This window comes from Neltuma alba, unplaced genomic scaffold, assembly GCF_004799145.2.
Source record: "Neltuma alba isolate B1F8T4 unplaced genomic scaffold, ASM479914v2 tig00012829_pilon, whole genome shotgun sequence".
Taxonomy (NCBI): domain Eukaryota; kingdom Viridiplantae; phylum Streptophyta; class Magnoliopsida; order Fabales; family Fabaceae; genus Neltuma; species Neltuma alba.
The window spans coordinates 12,684-32,158 of NW_021637220.1; the positions used below are offsets into that span (position 1 = coordinate 12,684).

At 33.6% G+C, this 19,475-nt stretch overlaps 4 protein-coding genes across 7 annotated transcripts; 1 reads left to right on the forward strand and 3 right to left on the reverse strand.

The window, feature by feature from the left end:
• Positions 1–481: 481 nt before the first annotated feature.
• LOC114731415 (coatomer subunit zeta-3-like) lies at positions 482–3,015 on the reverse strand. The gene is made up of 6 exons (XM_028918572.1): positions 3,004–3,015; positions 1,799–1,958; positions 1,373–1,520; positions 1,187–1,264; positions 991–1,075; positions 482–659 (listed from the first exon to the last, which is right to left on the reverse strand). Exons 1-6 carry the CDS (start codon positions 3,013–3,015, stop codon positions 600–602), a joined length of 543 nt encoding a protein of 180 aa, XP_028774405.1. The 3' UTR covers positions 482–599.
• Positions 3,016–3,959: 944 nt separating this feature from the next.
• LOC114731425 (54S ribosomal protein L37, mitochondrial-like) lies at positions 3,960–6,218 on the forward strand. Of its 3 annotated transcripts, XM_028918584.1 has the most exons (3): positions 3,960–4,090; positions 5,417–5,514; positions 5,628–6,218. In XM_028918584.1, exon 3 carries the CDS (start codon positions 5,642–5,644, stop codon positions 6,035–6,037), a length of 396 nt encoding a protein of 131 aa, XP_028774417.1. In that variant the 5' UTR covers positions 3,960–4,090; positions 5,417–5,514; positions 5,628–5,641; the 3' UTR covers positions 6,038–6,218. The 3 variants fall into 3 exon arrangements, with proteins under 3 accessions (XP_028774417.1, XP_028774416.1, XP_028774414.1); XM_028918583.1 differs by lacking the exon at positions 5,417–5,514; XM_028918581.1 differs by lacking the exon at positions 5,417–5,514 and having other exon boundaries at positions 3,960–4,066.
• Positions 6,219–8,065: 1,847 nt separating this feature from the next.
• LOC114731416 (EPIDERMAL PATTERNING FACTOR-like protein 3) lies at positions 8,066–8,651 on the reverse strand. Its single transcript, XM_028918573.1, has 3 exons — positions 8,573–8,651; positions 8,422–8,471; positions 8,066–8,287 (listed from the first exon to the last, which is right to left on the reverse strand). Exons 1-3 carry the CDS (start codon positions 8,649–8,651, stop codon positions 8,066–8,068), a joined length of 351 nt encoding a protein of 116 aa, XP_028774406.1.
• A 3,780-nt stretch (positions 8,652–12,431) lies between these two features.
• On the reverse strand, positions 12,432–13,631 carry LOC114731427 (uncharacterized). 2 transcript variants are annotated; one of them, XM_028918586.1, is made up of 2 exons: positions 13,542–13,631; positions 12,432–13,074 (listed from the first exon to the last, which is right to left on the reverse strand). In XM_028918586.1, the coding sequence occupies exons 1-2, from the start codon at positions 13,585–13,587 to the stop codon at positions 12,827–12,829; spliced, it is 294 nt and encodes a 97-aa protein (XP_028774419.1). In that variant the 5' UTR covers positions 13,588–13,631; the 3' UTR covers positions 12,432–12,826. The 2 variants fall into 2 exon arrangements, with proteins under 2 accessions (XP_028774419.1, XP_028774420.1); XM_028918587.1 differs by having other exon boundaries at positions 12,432–13,068; positions 13,542–13,624.
• Between the last annotated feature and the right edge of the window lie 5,844 nt (positions 13,632–19,475).

Genomic DNA, 19,475 nt, shown 5'->3' on the forward strand with positions numbered 1-19,475 from the left:
TGTTAAACGCTAAATATAAGTAGCTTTCTTAATATAGATCAGAACTTTGGTTCCTAGGTGGTGAGAAGTGCACACGTTTTTTACATATAGAATAAGCATAAAACATGATCTCAGACAAGCTGGATTTTCTATAGTTTTCAGATGAGTTGTGCCTGAGAAAGTGGGCCACACGGTCCAATTCACAAATCACATTGTAGTTTTTGGGCCCGTAGCCCATGCTGTAGTGTCTCGGGCGGACAAAATCTTGCATACCGCAGATGCTGGCTATTGCAATGAGAATGCAACGTGTTAAGTTGAATACCATATGAATTGGATATTGCAATAATTTGTGAGAAATTCTTACATCAGTTTGGTGTACAAAAGATGATAGACTAACCCGATTACCAAGAAGCAAACAAACATACTACACTTAGGTTCCAGTAGGAGGTGAACTTTAATTGGTTATTTTGGATGAGAATAGAAAAGACGTATGAAGCTCGTATCTGGGTAAGCTCATCAGTAAACTGGGGAATAAAAAGTTAAAAGCTGTCACTAAAAGGCAAGGAAATAAAACTGATGGAAAAAGGTAGGCAACTCTCTCATTTGAGCAAGTGAAAACATCATTTCAGAAGGGTTCTGGTCAAATGTTCTCTGGCTGTGGCCCAAGCTTGAGTTAGTGTCTGCAAAGCCATAAATTCAATGTCACATCTCAGATTGAAGAAACTTGTCTTCTATCATCCTAACATTATAGGACCATAATGAAGTAATCTAGCAACTTCTGGTTTGTCAGGAAAATTTTATATCATTTTCATGTAAATTCAATAGACTAAGCTAACATGAAGCTAGTGTTTTTTTTACGTTTTCATTAAGTTCTCCAATAAAAATATAAAACATGGACATGAACATTGATTCATAAGTCAGTAATCATATAATTGACTATTTTAGAGCAATAATCTACGTGTCATAATTGAGTAGCTAACGAAGATTAAAGCTGAAAGTTAGTTGTGATACCTGATCAGACAAGGGGGCATCAGCATCCAAGCTATGGGAAGTCACTTTTTCAGCAATAAGTGATCCACTTGTTTCAAGTATCATCCTTGAATGAGAGGGGGGAAAACATCAGACTTTCATCAGAATTCAGATGAAACAGACAAGGACTTTAATTTATATGACAATGAAAGATTGAAGCCAAGAAACAAATGCATACCCTCCATCAACAATCTCATCAAGACATAAAAGAACAAGATCCAAGTTCTCGAGGGCCTCTCTTTTGTCAACGTTGTTCCTGAGGAAGTGACACAGAGAAATACAGAATGAAAAAGCATGAGCCACAATGGCAGCATGATCAAGACTATATAGCAAAATATGGCAAGTGCCAAAAAAAAAAAAAAACCTTAATAGCAGGGCGATTGCGTCAGAGAAACCCTGAAGAACTGAAGCTAAGATGAGCTCATTTTCATCATCACCTCCAGTCACAAAGAAATGCAGATCTTGTACAAATTTGTAGATAATGATATTGCTCTCAAGTAAAGTTATCTCAGCTGCAGACATTGTAAATTATACATCAGTCATGGAAAACCATGACCAACAAAAAGAACTTGATTCTTTCGACCCTGACAATAGTAACAGATAACGAAGAATCATAAAGCTCAGGTTGATCCTAAGTAAATGCCGATTACAAAAGGAAGGTTTTTGTCAAAGATCATTTCAGCACAAGAACTTATGCTGGCAAGTATATCAATTTCTGTAACAGCGTTGACCTTCAGGACTAGTTATAAAGTGTGCCTTCTGAAATGTGAAAGACTCTTGTGTGACATACCTTCAGATCGAGCGTTTGTCTTTATAGTCTTATTAAACACATACTTCTCAAATGCTAACTTGGAGCTGTTGGTTGGCCAGTCATCTGCATAGTACTTGACAGCTACACGCTTTCCTTCCGAGTCTAGAATAAGAATGTTCTTGATGATTGGAGACGTTCCCTATAGATGAAAAAACACACCAATTCATGTAAAAGAGTGGAAAATAACAAGCATAAAGGCACCATCCAAGAAGGCTGCAACCAATGAATTTTTCATTAGATCCAAGAAGATATACAGAGCAACCTGAAATTATATGCCATTCCACGTGAATATTGGAGCCCTAGCTATACCATTTTAGTCCTTATTACAAACACTTTCGACTATTTCACCAGAACTGAAAAGAGTTGGTTTAGTCATTAAACTTGTTTAAAATGATGTTTTCCAAACTTACCTTTTATTTAAAACCATGAATTGTATCTTGAGAAGCAAAAAGGAAAATTGAATCAAACTTTAAATAGGAACAGTCTTGAAAAAATATAATTAATACTCCACTTAATGACTTATGATAAGAACCACTCGTTCCTTCTAGAAAGTGCCTTATAATAAGGATGAGAGTGTTCACTAGTAGATTTTACAGTGCATTGAAGAGAAGAATGAACCTCTTTGTCTATCACTAATTCTCTTATTACCCGTGCAGTGCCGTGCTTCCGGCTTGGACAAATTGATAAAGCCCCAAATACAACTTTATAAATGGGTGAAAGATTGGTTCGCTTAAAAAAACCAATGCTTTAAATCAAACAGTGATTAATACTTGTCGATCACATGATGAATGTTTTTAAGCGATCTGAATTCTGAAATGACAAGAAACAAAACATCTCAAATTTAAACCCAATTCCCAGATTTCTTCATTCAACTTCTTAATCAAGTCAAGATCCAAGCGAGTAAAAGAAACCATAACAGAATAAAAATTACGATGAATTCCTAACTTATAGGAATAAAATGAATGTGCCTTTGTATTGAGGATCGATTCTAATATTAAAAACTTGAAATTTTCATTCCTTTGTTTAACTGAACTGGGCAGGAAATTGCAGATGCATCTCAACATCTGCCATCTTCAGCTATCGCATGGATTAATGCGCCGATCATGATGAGAAAGAAGGGGTGAGACGTATGAAAATGATCATAACTTGAATGGAGTTTTGTAGAGAGATAAATGTACACTTACATGGGGCGCCATTTCTGAGAGCAGAAGAGTTAACAGTTCCTGTGGCAGGGAAATCCGTTAGGGTGATGGAATTCGGGGTCGTTACGCGGTAGTAAAGGAGGGCAATTCGGTAAATACAGAATTGTTGCTCTAAAATAGTAAATTGGCCTAGTTTTCACCTTGAAAATAGCCTAGAGGGTATCAATTTTAATTCAACCCAAGCTAATTTACGAAGTTTTTAAAAAATAAGGAAAAAAATAGAATAATTGATTTTGCTACAAAATGTACAGTATAATAAGCACACAAATAACAGCTATTATTATATTATCATAATAAGCACACAAAATCTAATTACGAAGTTTTTAAAAAATAAGGAAAAAATAGAATAATTGATTTTGCTACAAAATGTACAGTATAATAAGCACACAAATAACAGCTATTATTATATTATCATAATAAGCACACAAAATCTAGCCTATTATTATATTATCATAAGAAGCACACAAAATCTAGCCTATTATTATATTTTTCTCAAGTTTTATACCTTCCTTATTAGAAAAAAAGCTCACAAGGGCAATTTTGATGACATGAAGGTGAAGATAAAAATAAAAAAAAAGTGGTGACAAGATAGAATTTGAGTTAAGCAAACTTAACTAAATATTATAAATTATCTATGAAAACTGAATTTATTAGAGGATCAATTATACGTACTCTTTGATTTTAGATGAAAGACCATGTAAGTTGTAAATTGTTATTCTGCAATTTAAGCGCAGGAATGAAATTATTTTGGTGAGAAACTTCCCCCCAAACCCCCCCCCAGAACAAAACCCGACATTTATAAACCAGCGGGGCCTAAGCCCAAAATCCAAAAATTGAAAGCAAGTTTAATTGGGCCTTTTTGGTCAATAGTGGGCTTAAAATGTCCACAGCCTTGAGTTGTATGCTAAAAAAAAAACGATTCAAGCCTCCCCTGGTGCTGTAGCAACTAGGGAGCAAGCATTCCAGTGCTTGATTGAGCTCGCCGTCGGACGCCGTCCACCGTTGTCAGCTCCTCGGCAAGCTTTGAAGACGGTTCGAACCCTAGGTCTTTGTCTTCTCCCAAAATCCGGTGAGATTGATTCGTTCAATCTGGCTTTTAATCTATATTTGAATTTGTTCCCCGTGTCATCCGTTCCATGCGGAGTTTTCATCGGTTTGTCGGACGCCGTTGCAGCTTGGTCTTAGTCTTATTATTTTGACCTGGCCATGATGATGTTGTGTAATCGTTTGAATATTGACGCTTTTGAATGTGGGAATGTTACTGGTTTTGCTATTATACTTCTGCCCTCTTCATTTTGATCACTAGCGACTTATGTGCTTTGGATTTTATTGTTGTGCATTGTTGGATTTCTCGTGCACTGGCATTCTGTTTATTAATATCCTTATCTTATCATTAATATGGAAAATTCTCAAGGTATTCTGGTTTGACTTGGCTCGATATGTGCCTGCCAATTTGAAAAATCAAGTTCAAATCATTTCCTGCTCGTTGGTCTGTGAATTTAGAAGCTTTTAACAGGAGCAATCAATTGCTCTCCTTACTCACTCTAGGCAGTGTTTTTCATGATCATAAATTGCAAGAGTTTGTCATTGTCATTCTGCAGTGGCTTGGGAGGAGGTGCCTGGGTCAGTTGGCTTACTAAGGCATATTCGTTAAAGTATAGTTGAAAAAAGAAATTGAAGGGTATGATATCAACTAATGCGCATTCCAAAGATTTTAGTGGGGGCAGATGCCTCTTGCCTATACTTGTGGGTCCAAAATTTAATCTTGCTGCAGTGATCCACATTTAAGGGTGATTTTCGGTTAAAAACATTTTCCTCAGATTTTGTTTATGATACTATTATTAAATGTTGAACACATCTATAGAAGAATGCATATAGTGTTTCTCTTATCAGGGAATATCAGGTGTTGATTCTCAGACTTTGCTGAAGAATTAATTGTGAATTCTGAGAACGTTTTACAAGTGTAGCGCATAACATTGATATAGAGGGGATATTTTGCCAGTTACTGTATTGTGAGGACAGAGAGGGATGGGCCTTAGATCAGTTTATCTTCATGTGGAAACAGCTATTATGAAGTCGTGACATTCCATAGGTTCATTGTAATTTGCAAGTTCATTTACTGATGTGGCATGTAGCTGACAGTTTTAATTTAGCACAAAACTGCCCGACTTTTTCGCTTTGGCCAATAAAACTGTCTGAGTTAATTAAGCATTTGTTGTGAGATTTTTTGATAAAAATATAATGTATGGATGCTTGTTTACAATTCTGCACCACGTTATTGACTGTTTAATGGAAGTCCTTCCATATGTTACAATGGCGTCAAGAAACCTGATGGCAAAATACCTAAAGTTTATCTTTTAGTTTACGTCACCCTTTTGTTGAATCCATTTATAAGGAATGTTGGAATCGAGGTTGAAGGCCCCTTATACATCTCTTGAGAAAGTAGGATTTTGGATTCTGAGCAAGTAGTTATATAAAAGTTACTTTTAGCAGGTGAAATGAATTCAAAATTTGGTCCATTTATACATATTTGTATTAATGTTCAACCAAATTTAGATATGCATAATTCTTCCTTCTTAAAATTAATTATATTAATAATGTTGCAGAGATAGTTAGAGTCATGGCAATGAACCATGCCAGATTGGTAAGAGGCATCCTTGTTAGCAAGGAGGCCGTTGGAGTTGCTTCCCATCGAACGTTTGCTACTGGTAAGGCAAAGAAAGGATCTAAAGGGGGTGCTGCAACTGATGCACCAAAAGCGTCAACACTCAGCAAAGAAGTCAAGTCAACTACAGTAGTTGGTGCCAACATCCTCAAGGATGGAGCAGATCCGAAGATACTGCCTGATTCTGAATACCCTGACTGGTTGTGGCACCTGCTTGATAAACGCCCAGCGTTAAGTGAATTGAGAAGGAAGAACATTGAAACACTTCCTTATGCAGATCTAAAACGCTTTGTCAAGCTGGACAATCGAGCTAGAATCAAAGAGAATAACTCTGTCAAGGCCAAGAACTGATTTTAAAGTAGGATAAATAGAAAAAAGGGGTCAGGGATATCATTTCTTTAAGTACTGCGAATCCGTCCTCGGGGATTTGTCATTGATGAACTTTCACTTACGGAGATTGTAATGTATGGAAAACATAAAATGAACACATGCTTTAACGATGCCTTCAGTTTGTTTTGTATTCTGAATCTCACTTTACCTGGGATGCTTTATGAGATTACAATTTGGAAGCTTTGCTTATCGAAAAGATATGTTAAAAGCAGCACAATTCTGAAATTAAATGTCCTTCGCTTCGCGCTTGTGATTAAGGTCTGTATCTGACTGTTAATGTTCTGTCTCCCGGGTAGCAATTGATTATGAGTTGCTGGGGCAGTTCTCCGTTGTTAATGATGGCCGCCCCCAATTCAGTGGAAGAATTTGGTTTATAAATCACATTTTTATGTAAAATCTGGTATCCGGCTTACCAGTATTGACCAGGTTTATGTATTTTTGAAAGTTTTTCACTTTTGCACCTGACTGAGTGTTTTTTAATTGAAACTGTAATTCATTACAAAATCAACAAAACAATCAAGCCATCAGGCCAATTTTTCATCACCGTTCGCCTCTTCTAAAAACAGTGGATGGTGATCAAAGATATTAAAAAAAATTATCCAAATTATGAGAAAGCTTAGCTAAGTGGTCAACCAAACCGGGACTTGTTATATAAATTATAGCACAATTTCAAACCCCCATTCAAAAAAAACCAACATTTTGCCAAGATTAAATTTTCAAGTATTTCCTTCTTGCTAGAGAGGGCCACTAAATTTTTCATTTAAAGGAGAAGGGAAATTCTCGTAAAGATCAAAGAATGAAAATATAAACAGAGGCCATGCTCAGCCAAAAAAAAGAGCATAACCGAATGTGGACTGCAAGAGCATTAAAGCTCATTAGAAACATAAAGAATTCAAAAAATTGGAAGCATCACAAGTGTGCTCAGCAATGCCTCTTAACAACTTGGACGCTTTTGTTTTGTTTAAGAATGTTTTGGTTGACGCTTACGCCTTACGTTAAAAGAATGTTTTTGGTTCATCCATTGGCTGCTCTCTCTTATCAATAAAGTTAAGCTCATTCCAGCTATAACTGATTAGTGTTCAAGTCAAGTGGGCAGAGATTCGAAAACCTTCAGCTCTTTCCCCAAGAAAAGAAACTTTCTCCTTAATCAAAGATGTACTAACTGAACCCTAACGAACGATATAGGCCAGAGCTTATCAATGTAACTACGTATTTTGCAATATAGATGGTGATGTAATATATATGTTTGCCTTACACTTTTTAATCGTATAAATTTTCAAGGATTAGCTGGTTTTACTGATATATTAAATCGACACACCCGCATATATAATATATAATGGGGACAACCAATTTAAAATATTAATTGATACCAAGAATTTCTCCAAGTTCTTAACCTCTACGTCCTACTTGTTAATTACAGTCACCAACCGTTAGGCATAACTCTTATGGGTAACGTGAAAAGATTATCTTTCTGTTTTTTTCCTGATGTCTGGTCAGTTCTGTTAAAAGTCCTGATTTGGTTAATGAAACTCGGAAGTACAATGACAAATATCAGAAGTCTTTTCCTTTTTACATTCAGACTCATCCAGAGAAAGAAGGTGCGAGAGAGGCAATAATGCAAAATGAATAAACCTTTTTAAGTATCGTGGATCAAGATTTCTCCCTCATTTCTCTTTCAACTTGTTTTCAGACCTGACATATCCATAGATATCAATGCATGCCTTATTAGCTAGTATTTGTTAATGCATATCATTTGCATTTAATTAGCTCTATCTCAAAAATGTTAGTGTTTGAACGACATGCGCATTAAGTGGAAACTGGCAAGTCTAAAGCCTAAAACTGGTTAGCAGATAGGCACTGATATTGTAGCAGCAGCCACAATGATGAGTTTCTTAAATTACTTTGGATTACTCTTGAACTCAAGGTTTGTACAAAGGGACAATAAAAATGAGGCCCAAAGAAGAGTAGTAGTATGTATGAACAAAATGTTCAGGGGCTGTAGGTAGAAGGGCCACACTTGCATTTCCAGCTCTCTGGCTCATAGTTTGCGTATTGGATTCCCACATGGTTGTGTTGCCTGCTGGTGCTGGGCACTTGAATGGCTTCACATGGTGTACATCCATTACACTTATGCTCACAAATTGGTGGGGTTGACCCTATTTTGCTAACTCCTGTAATATATTTTTCTCTCACAGTCTCTGATATCAAATCCTGTACCAGAGGGAAAAACAGATATAACATTCAGTAGAAGTTAGAAGAACCAGTCTGAGATTGCTGCTTCAAGAAATTCTATGCGCTTAAAAATTTCTTGCTCTTGACAGGCACATTGTAGAAAAGAACTATACCTGTTTTGGTTCTCGAGTATATGGAGAAGATTGTGGAGCCAGTTCTGGACCTGTTAAAAGCAAGGAGATACAAGTGGTTATGAACAAATCCACGAGTGTATCAGAAAGATGAGTAATAGTGAATCTTGAAAAGATCCTTTAGGTGACTAACCTGGAGGTATTGTTCTTGCTGTAGAAGCCCAACTCACTAGTTGCAGAGCTAGCATGAAACAACAAAATCTTCCCTTCATGTTTGTTCTGTGTGATTCTTTTCAAATGGGGCAATGATGAAAGTGATGATGAAGAAGAAGATATATGATAATGACAGTGATGGTGGTATTATGGTAACTCACAATGAGAGGCCAGGGATGACACTTACAGTTACATTATTGGGTTGAATTTATAAGAAGGGGGGAGAGAGAAAGGAAGGCGAGCAGCAGATGAGCTTACGATTCCCAAAGACTGAAGGTCTTGATTGCGTTACTCTTATTACAATCTTTGGATTGGCGAGGAGAGATTTTTACTGCACAAGCAAGTGAATCTTTCTGGTTTCTTGCGGCACTGTTAAAAAGCTCATCAGTAAGTTTCATTATTATCATTTTGACAGCTCGCCACCAAGAAGGAAAAAAAGGGACTCATTGGAGTAGCTCTTTCTCTCTCTTCCTGCTTTCTCCTGACATTCGCTTGCTTGGCTTTCAATACAAGCCACACAAGTCAGTCTCTCTATTTCAATCTCTTATTAACTCAAAATCTAAAAAGCAACCAGGAAAGGAAAAAAAAAAAAACCAAGTACGACAATTTGATGGTCTGCAGACTGCAGAATAACAGCAATCTTTTTGGGTCTGAAACACCTGCCACACACTTTATTGGTGAGTTCTTATATGGTACTAACTAAGTAATTAAACTCTAATTACTAGTAACATTTCTTGTTGTGTTTCAGTTTCTCCGTGTTCAGTAACATTAGTTGAGATTAGGCCTTCGAGTGGTTCATTATTATTATTATCATTATCTTCAGTACGAAGATTGATGAAAAGCTGTTTGTTGTTTAGACTGTTAAAATAGTAGAAATTACTACATGTTAACAATGAGTGGTTGATTATTGATACTCTTTTTATCTTATCACTCATTTTGCTACACCAATGTTCTAAAGTCATATTTAAAAAAAAAAGTACTTTTATGCAAATCTTTTCATAATATTGATGTCCGCGCGCACACCCAAACATCCGAAGTTTACATATAAAAACTATTGATTAAGATTTAGCATTGATTGGATCTGAGATACCTAGAGTGCATAGCCTTGATTGGTTATTGTTGTTATTGTCGTGGTGGAAGGAAAAGGATAATAAATGGGGTTGAATGACAAATGAATGAATAAGGAAAAGTAGAGTTGGTGTTGTGGAGAGTGGAACACTGTTTGGGTAAAAGGGAATAAATTTGAAAGCAGTTAGTTGCCACTTCTTAAATGGCCTTTGCTGTTTGGTACCAACCAAGTTCTCCTTGCCCTTCATTTATTACCACATCTCTTTCATTTTGATTCCCTTGTCAACTATTAGGAGATGCTTCTTTTCGAGTAATATAGTAATACTAACATTACAATTTACAAACCGTTCCTTAAAATTATCGGAATTATTATTTATTTATGGGTCTCAAGGTCTATACTGGCGTGTATGCCTGGGATAGTGTTAGGAAACCTTAGAACTTAGTTAGAACTTAGGACAGAAAAAAAAAGTTAGATGGATGCAACAAAAAAAAAAATAGCTTCAGTTTTTAATATAAGAGTTAGTTAGGTAATTTGAATAGATTAAAAAAATTAGTTAAATTAGTTATTTGTAATAAATATGTGTTGTTTTTTCTAAAATATCCTTACTAATCAAGTGTATTAATTAGAACTACTATTATTATAAAGACTACCTTAGAAGAAAAAATAGATAAATATGAGGCAAAAAATAAATTGAGATCTTATATTAAGAACCAAAATAAAAGTAAAACAAGTTTTATATCAAGGATCGGAGGTGGTATTTAACATAGCATTGAGGGCGATTGATTTTTTTTCTTCAAAAGCTAGTTGCTAAAGCAATTTTTTTTCCTTTTCTTCCTGCTTTTTCTTTTATGTATTTGAACTTTTTAAAATTATTTTTTTAAAAACGGTGAGTTGAAAAACAAAATCAAAAGATCATATGGTCCTTCATCAACATCCACCTCCTCATTAAGAGGTGGGGGTGATCAAGGATCACCTATGCCATGAGAAATTTTAGCAAAGCAATCAATTAGAATCAAAGCTTCCCTATGAGCATGTACAAAAGTAACTTACCAATCTTTGCGGATTAGCAATCTAATCTCATCTACTAAGTATCGAGAAGAATCATTGCTATCACACCCTCTAATAGTAAGGGTGATAGTTCCAGTACAATCAGAGCAAGAGCAAATGTTCTTTATACCCCTAAATCAACACAAATGAAATTTACTTTTTAATATATCATATGAATAAGTTTCATTTTATGAAAGTCTATCCACATACAAATCACATAAACAACTTGACACCAACTAATTTTTACAGATTGCAAAAGTCAATTGAGATGACTCAAATACGCCACCAGTCTATTATCCAAAAGGGTTGGCAAGTTCAAATTCCAAGTTTCAATTTTGGGATAATCTGAAGTGACCAAATTGCAGGGGGAAAAGATGTCATAATGGAAAAAGATGTCATAAGTCATAACTACGACATCAAAAAAATAAAAAATTTCATGGAGGAAGGCTGCGTTTGGATAGCAGGCTTTAGTCTGACGCTCCATTTGTTACATCCTAAATGTAGCCTACCATCCGCTTTTTTCTCTAATCCTTCTCACTTTTCAAAAATAACACATTCTTTATTCTTTTAATACACAATTCAAGGAACGAATCCCTGTCCCAGATAAAAGCTGCTGGTGGCTTTAATTTTTTATCATGAAATTTCAAAGTTATATAGCCGGGGATTTTTCTAAATTAGCTTATAACTTTATATACTTTAACAAATAATAATAATTTTTATTTATAAATTAACATGAAAACTTTATATTTTGTTCAAAACTAATTGCAAAAACGTTACATCGTCCAAAAATGAGTTTCTATCAAAATTGTCGATCAAAAAAAGACGCCTAGTTTTCATTTTTCCTTTTTAAATCGCACAATTTATAAACTCATTTTGAAATAAAAAGACTAAACAGTAAACACACCCTTTGATATAAATTTAACTTCCTGATTGAAAATATGGAGGGGCAGAGCACGAGGGGAGCTGGTTGACTTGACTACAATATCAGACGCCAGCTATTACCGTGAGGGTGACTGCTAAACTTTATTGGGGGCTTTTAAAGAGCCTGGATTCTCGTAATGTAATTGCAGATTAATCCAAATCATGAGCTGCTGACTCTGACATAAGTTAAGCCAACATGACATGTACTTTTGGTTATGAGCATGCCACTAAATATTGTTTTAAGTTAGCTGGATAGATATTGTAACAATGTATTGTCTGGGAATTACTCGGAGGAATCTAGTTATCATCTGGGATTCACCGCAAGCGAAATGATATTTCAATGTGAAGGTAGCAGTTTTTTCCAATGTCAAGCACAGTGCTCCTCGAAAGCCAATTTCAAGTTCATATTAGAGGTGTTAGAAGAATATGGAAGTAAAAATACATCCATTCTGACTCCTTTAAGTGTTAAGCATAACATTGTTAAGAAAGGCATTCCATGATGCACTTAGCAGATTCTAATCCAAATTCAGATCAACACAAACAGAGAAAGTTTTTTTTTTAAAAAAAAAGGTGATTGCAGGCTTGAGTTCCAGACTCTATTTGGGGAAGAGATCTGATTCTGATTCTGCCTTTATTTTAAATGTCTATGACTGGCTGATACTGATAGTGAGTGATTAATAATGTCATGAACACTGAAATCTCTAATCAACGCGTCCGAGTTGGATTTAGAAAAAAAACGTAGGAACCAGAAGAAACTGGAAAAGAGTTATATACGAAAGAGACAAGATCCCAAGAAGTCATATTTTGCATTTAAGCAGGCATAATGAAGGCATATTAAACATTTCATATCTTGATTCCATCGAAAGCTCTACCTCTCAAAAGATTGAGATTGAGCCTTTTCACCTGCTGATGCTTGTTCACATTCCAACCTCTTGAGAGAGAGGGGATTTATCAATAGGATTACTCTAAGAAATTGTCCAGGCTTATGATCACATACAATTCTCCAACAGTCACTTTCCAGCATTCAAATAGGAACAAAATAGAAGGAAAAAAAGGTTTACAGAATCATTTCCTCTGCATATCTAAATTGGAACGCCAAAAATATTGCAGTAGGAAAAAGGTTCTGAAGTTTAACATCATCATGACAAATCTTCATAAACTGGGTTACAACTTACAACATGAAAGTAAAATCCACCCCTACTTTGATGAATCATGACTGTCAGAATCTTTCTTATGATGAATTGCCTCCACTACAGCCTCAATCTCTTCCTTGACTCGTTCAAACACACCAGGTGCTTTTACCTCATCAACATCAGTTTTCTCATCAATGTCATCACTCCTCCCGTGAGTTTCTTTGTGATGGTGAGGTGTTTTATCATGGTGAAATACAGCCTCCACCTCCTCCTTCACTCGCTCAAGAATGTTTGGGGCTTTCACTTCTTTTTCTTCCACAGTGCAGAATTAAAACTCAGGAATCCATTCACACAAAATTCTAATGTCACACATAATTCTAATGTCACATATATACATACTCAAATGCAGCTTGAGTGAATAATCACATCATGTTCTAACAATCCAAAAGAATGAAGATACGTCACAAAGTGGGTAACCAACACGGGGCAATCTTAAAAGAGCAAATCCCAATAGTAATTAATTAAATTATGATGGCCGATTGCGATAATACTCAATGGATTGTTCTTCCTCTTGAGGACAAAGGACATATTGTACCTTATCAGTTTGAATCGAAATTTCTAATCGTCCACGAATATGATGAAAATTTTCCAGAAAATTCACGACGAAGATGGGTGGTAGATCAAAATAGGAATACTTAATCCAAAATAACAACAAATAAGGTGTACTACACACACAAGATACCTGTAAACATATAAAGATGGCGCTTCCATGATGATACCTGAAAGCGAGTCTTCTTTAGGCTTCTTCGGATCCATATCTGCCATTGAAAATGTGTGACGAACTCGACAGCGGAATAGCAATGTGCAAGTTTTTCTGTTTTATTTTAATATTTCCCAGATTTATGCACGAGAGAAATGGGCGTTCAGGGCCCAAAAATTTTTGCGCCTTTTCGTCGACTCAATGTGTTATTTCAATCCAACCTGTCAATTTTATTTGTACCAAAAACGCATTGCTTTTTATCAAAAAAGCCCAACTATCCATGTATGTAGGCCCAGATCCAATTTGTCATAGTTTGACCCCAAATGCCTCTTCCTTATTATAACACTTAATTAGCTAATTTAAGTAGATTAAAAATATTAGTTAAATTAGTTAATATGATATATTTTTTTCTAAAATATCTTAAGTATTTTCCTTAATTCTTTCCCTCCCTCTCCTATTTAATTATTATTGGGTGAATATCAATAGGGTTAATTTGGGAAAAAAAATAATAAACATGTGAAATAAGTGTTATATATAAGATCAATATTAACTCCTTAATTAGGTCCTGATTGGAGGAGTAATATATTGATTTCTCATAAGATTTGGGCAGGCACGCCCTTTTTCTTTTTGTTTATAAAATGACGCTTGATCGATATTTTTCTATTCTTCAAAGATAATAGAACCTATGAGAGTCAAATATAAATATGCGCACGCGCGCACATATATATATATGGGGAAATAGCAAATAAAGACTCCCCTAATATGTGAAATTGTGATTTGAGACTCTAAATTAGGAAAATAACAAATAAATATCTGGTCTCACATTGTAAATATAAAATCTTGATGAAATGTCTAAAATACCTTTCAACCAAATGATAAGTTTACTTTAACGAATAATAATTTCAGTAGACCAAATTACAACTTAGTCGGGGGGCATTTCAGACATTTCACCAAGATTTTATATTTGCAATATGGGATCAGGTCTTTATTTGTTATTTTCCAAATTTAGAGTTGCAAATCGCAATTTCACATATTGGGGGTCTTTATTTGCTATTTTTCCTATATATATTAAATACAATATAATCCCTTTTTTTTTAATAGAAAAATCAATGTAATTCACTCCAATTCAATGAAAAAAAATACTTTGCAATTGCCTATACTCTCCATCTATTTTTCACTTAATACCCATGCATGTTTGTTAATTACATTCTTTAAATTTGCTCTATTTCCATTAATTTCTACAGGGCTAACGGTGTGGTGGGACAGACTTAAAAGATTTAATCAAGATATAAAAACATGCACACACCAAAGTAAAAATCGAAAATAGAATATATTATTCGAAAAATGATTTTTCTCATAAAATAGCCCTCCAAACAAAAATGAAAAAGAATAAATAAAATGAAGACATAGAGCCCTCCGGCAAAAATGATTACATATAAGTGTGAATTTAAATACAAGTATGAAAAAGAGAAAGGAAAATCAGGTCAAAAAAAAAAAAGAAAAGAGCGAGAGAAAGCAAAATACAAGATATATAAGGAATTTGGATGGGATGGATCCTGTACGTGCTAGTACAGCACTTGGAACACATGGAAGGCAGCGGGATTGGGGAAATAGCTGCGTCAAGGCGCCAGCAAGACAGAAGTAGTTGGAGCTGATTCACGATGACGGACGGATGGTCGGTGGTTTCTCCCTTTCATCTCTCCCTTCCATTAATGTATATTCCTCAGCCGAAACTGCCCCTTCCCTAATTCCTAGTTCCTACGCATACACACTCGTCAACTTAGTAAATTCTAACCTGCTCAGGAAATTCCATTACCTTCATACACAAGGAATAATAAATTTCATATGGTACTAATGAATTGACTTATAAATCAGATAAAAAAATTCATTCTCTTTTTATTCTATAAATAGGACCAAAAAATTATATTGCATTTTAATTTAAAACCTCAGAAATTAGGCTTATGAGTCTTCCCACATTTATTCATTAAATCTACTAAATTCAATTATATTCTAGGGCAATGTAGCGCCTAAAATGCCAATATTATTTTTGTAGGTGTATCGAACGCCCTAATCTTATTAATGGTGAATTTTATCCATACTTTTAAAATGTGGTGCAATCTCACTTTTTTTTTTTAAATCACATTCTTTTCTTTTACTCATCTTAACAATTAAAATTGATAATTTTGGTTACTTTGATCATATTAGTGACAACTTTTATACAAAATAGTAAAATTACAATCATTTAAAAAAAACTAAGAAATGGATGAGATTGCATCAAATTTAATAGATAATTAGCTAAAAAGATTATGATATTAGATACACCTGAAAAATAAGATAAGAGTATTAGATATACTTTTACGGTAAATTCTATGTGAAACTTCTCCGCACATTCACACGCTTGACCTCTATATATGAAATTATAATTAAAGCATAAGTGGTTGTCCATGCGTGTGTTAATAAGTGAGGAATTCTGGGGACATGACCTTTGAAGCAGAGTCGCACATTAAAGTCACTGTACCCTAACCGCGTTGGAGAATTTCAAAATAGACAGTTAAACTACCTCCAGCTAGGGGCAGCCATGGGTATCTGTGTATGTGCGTGTGTGTTCCAACTGCCGGCTTTCAATTTGAGGGATCTAGAATCCTGAATCCCATGTGTTCATCGGGCGCGTACGATAACGATGCCTTCCTGCTTGCCTGTGTCTTTGGTCATCATATCACCCCTTCTTCCCCTCCTTCTAAATTTTCACTTCCATCTTCTTCTTTTTTTCATTAAAAAATTAATTTTTTTAATCCTTATAATTTTCACTTGATTAAAACTCAATCTTTAAATTTTGCTTAAATACAATTTAGTTTCTATAATTTTTATTCAATTGATTCAAGTGCATTCATATTGTTCTGACCATTTAAAACTTCATATCTAGTTTTAATATAAAAGTTAATTAGGAGGTTGGATTCAGTGTGAAACATAGACCTCAGTTCACTTTATTTAGAAAAAAACAACATATATTTATTATAAATAATAAAATTAACTTATTTTTTTAATATATGCAAATGAGTTATGTAGCTGTTAAAGACTAGAGATAGTATAATTTTATTTTTTAAAATATAAGGATTGAGTTGTATGGACTATTGAGTTAAAATTCAGTGAGTGAGTTACATGTAAATCAAAGTTATAAATAATAAGTTGCACTGAAGACGTATGATCCTTACGATATGATTTTTCTCATTCATAAATATTTGAACAATTGATATTTGCTTAAAAGGAATTGAATACTTCACTCAATCCAACTGCTATAGATATTTGGTTATATTCGACGTTTGTTGTAGGTAAGAGCATTGTTTCCTCCAAAACAAAAATATTTTTGGTTAAATTTTATGTATATATTACGTGTTTCCCCCTTCTTTGATATAAAAAAATATTACATTGCTTTTCTTGTTTATAATTCCCTTTCATACCTATTATAAGAATTTCTAACATGTTTCTTAAACAAATCTGGTCTAAAATAACAGTTTTTTTTGGTTTAATATCCTTAATAAGCTATAAAATTTTATAACTAATAAAATATTTTTTCCCTAATTAATAACTTTCATTCGAAGTAATTTTAACAATTTGTGAGAAATAATTGATTTCAACTATTTTTAATTTATAAGAATTCATTATTAATAGATGCCTGTAAATAGAATCAGACGGGCATTATGCTAGCCTTTTATTAGGTCTACCTAGTTATTTATTTGTCATTTTCGTTATCAGTATTCAGTATATAATGCTTTCAGATTGTCTCTATTTAATTTTTATAATTACGGACTATATTTGTCTGAAGACATCATATTTGAAGTAAGTACTGTGAATAGATATTATGGTTTGATGATAACGACATTGATTCATTGAAACTTGAAAATGAGTTATATGCATATTGCATCCCATAACGTGATCAAGCATGTCCACGCATGTGTTTCTTGGTTGGGCGTTCAAATATTTGCTTTGACATTAAATATCTTCAAATATTTATTGTTATAACTAAATTTTCAATCAAATTTAATAGTCAATTTTTTTTCATATTTTATTATTTACTTGAATGTAATAATGGATCATAATTATAATTATGACCAAATGAATGAATCTGCCCATAAAGTATATATCTTAAGCTTTAAATTCACAGGTAGCATGTCCCAATTGGATGTGTGTACTATAAGTTATGAATTTTTGAAGTTCAAGCAGAAAATTTGTTTTAATTTAATGAACATAAGCAGACCTAAGTTTTCTGCCTTTGATATCTTATAATAATCCAAGGGAGAATGTAGAAAAGGAGCTTAAAAATTATTAAAACTTAAATAAGAAATGCCTATAAAAATATGTTGTTATTTATAAATTAGACGTAGTTAAAACTTATTAAAGTATTAAAAAAACATGATTTAGGATTTTATAATTTTGAGGTTCTTTTTCTGTCACTCTCTCATAAACAAAACTCTTTATAAATATTTTTTATGGTTTAATTATATTTTTAATGCCCCTGGTAAAACTCTCTGGTTAATAGTAAGCATTTCTCACTAGGCCATGTCTTTCCAATATGATCATCAACTGTTTTGTTATTCTTCTATTAATGATTTTTGAGGTCGTCTTAGAGGTTTATTCAAGGTATTATCGAATATTAAATATAAATATTTTTTTAATAGACCTAACTTTTTTATTAGACTCAACTTATGATACAATAAAAATCTTTTTAGATGTGTGTGATATAAAATTAAAAAAAAATTGTGTGTATGTACAAACTAGTTGTTAAGAGAGTTACATCTATTTAAAATACCCTATGATATTAGATACTCTTTCGTTCCTTAATATAGAAGTTAATATTGGTCTCATATATAAGATATGTTTCGCATGTTTATCAATTTTTTTTTTCAAATTAGTCCTATTGATATCCTTCAATAATAATCAAATAGGAGAAAGAGAAAAGAAATTAAGAAAGATGCTCATGATGTTGTAGAAAAAATATATCATATTAATTAATTTAACTAATATCTTTAATCTACTCAAATTAACTAATTAGGTCTTATATTAAATATTGAAGGAGTACTACATATCTTGATATTATTTTTAAGCCCCTGAATGGTAGAACTCATCTTAAACTCCTATCAAATAATCTGGGTTAAATTATATATGCTCTCAAGTTTAAAAATAAAAATAAAAAAGTTTCAAAATTTCATGGGCATGATTTACTGAAAATGCACCCCCCTAATGTAACGTCTAATCAGGGACGCACACCCTCTGATCTTTTTTTAACTTTTTTGGGGAGGGGTGGTGGGGGAGAGGACGCACTCTGAGGTGCACCTAAACGCATCCGAAGGTCAAATCTAACTATAGCTTTTCATCAACGAATATTTATTTTTAAAAGGAAAATAAGAAATATTTGACCCATCAATCTCTTTCTTAGACAAATATTTTAAAATAAATACATTAAGAATATCGACAATCAATTGGAGTACATTTCACGACCGGGCTTAGAATCTGAAGAATTTCTTGACGCGCAATTAATTGGAAATCAACGTTTCTTTTTTTTTAAAAAAAAAAATTTAACCCCTTTGATCGGTTTGAGAAATTTATGCACGTTTGAAGATATCATATTATTTATATTTTTAAATTAAAGTATATAAGCAAAGCAATCTAATAACAAAAGTTTATCGAGAAATTGAAATTATGGTTAATAATAATCAATAAACCAAGTAATATAAGTTGAATTTAGAGCTTAATGCGCAAAAAATGGCAAATTCAGCCAATTCATCCAAAGTATAACTTTCCTTGGGCTAGCTTACCAACCTGCATATACAGGTTTGGATTGGCTAAAAGTGAACCCGTGTGGAGATAAGTTTTTTTAGCTGTATTGCTTAGCTTGCAACTTATAAATTAGCTTATATTACCAACCCTAACTCTAAATGTTTTGTATAACATGGTT

What these genes read in the sequence shown, in the direction of transcription:
- LOC114731415 (XM_028918572.1), bottom strand. An exon ending in GACAAACGCTCGATCTGAAG is followed by an intron (nt 1,521 to 1,798) that starts GTATGTCACACA and finishes CAATGTCTGCAG; the next exon opens with CTGAGATAACTTTACTTGAG. An exon ending in GCAATCGCCCTGCTATTAAG is followed by an intron (nt 1,265 to 1,372) that starts GTTTTTTTTTTT and finishes TCACTTCCTCAG; the next exon opens with GAACAACGTTGACAAAAGAG.
- LOC114731425 (XM_028918584.1), top strand. Translation starts at nt 5,642, where the DNA reads ATGGCAATGAACCATGCCAGATTGGTAAGAGGCATCCTTGTTAGCAAG.
- LOC114731416 (XM_028918573.1), bottom strand. Translation starts at nt 8,651, where the DNA reads ATGAAGGGAAGATTTTGTTGTTTCATGCTAGCTCTGCAACTAGTGAGT. An exon ending in AGCAAGAACAATACCTCCAG is followed by an intron (nt 8,472 to 8,572) that starts GTTAGTCACCTA and finishes TGCTTTTAACAG; the next exon opens with GTCCAGAACTGGCTCCACAA. An exon ending in ATACTCGAGAACCAAAACAG is followed by an intron (nt 8,288 to 8,421) that starts GTATAGTTCTTT and finishes CCTCTGGTACAG; the next exon opens with GATTTGATATCAGAGACTGT.
- LOC114731427 (XM_028918586.1), bottom strand. Translation starts at nt 13,587, where the DNA reads ATGGCAGATATGGATCCGAAGAAGCCTAAAGAAGACTCGCTTTCAG. An exon ending in TAAAGAAGACTCGCTTTCAG is followed by an intron (nt 13,075 to 13,541) that starts GTATCATCATGG and finishes GCACTGTGGAAG; the next exon opens with AAAAAGAAGTGAAAGCCCCA.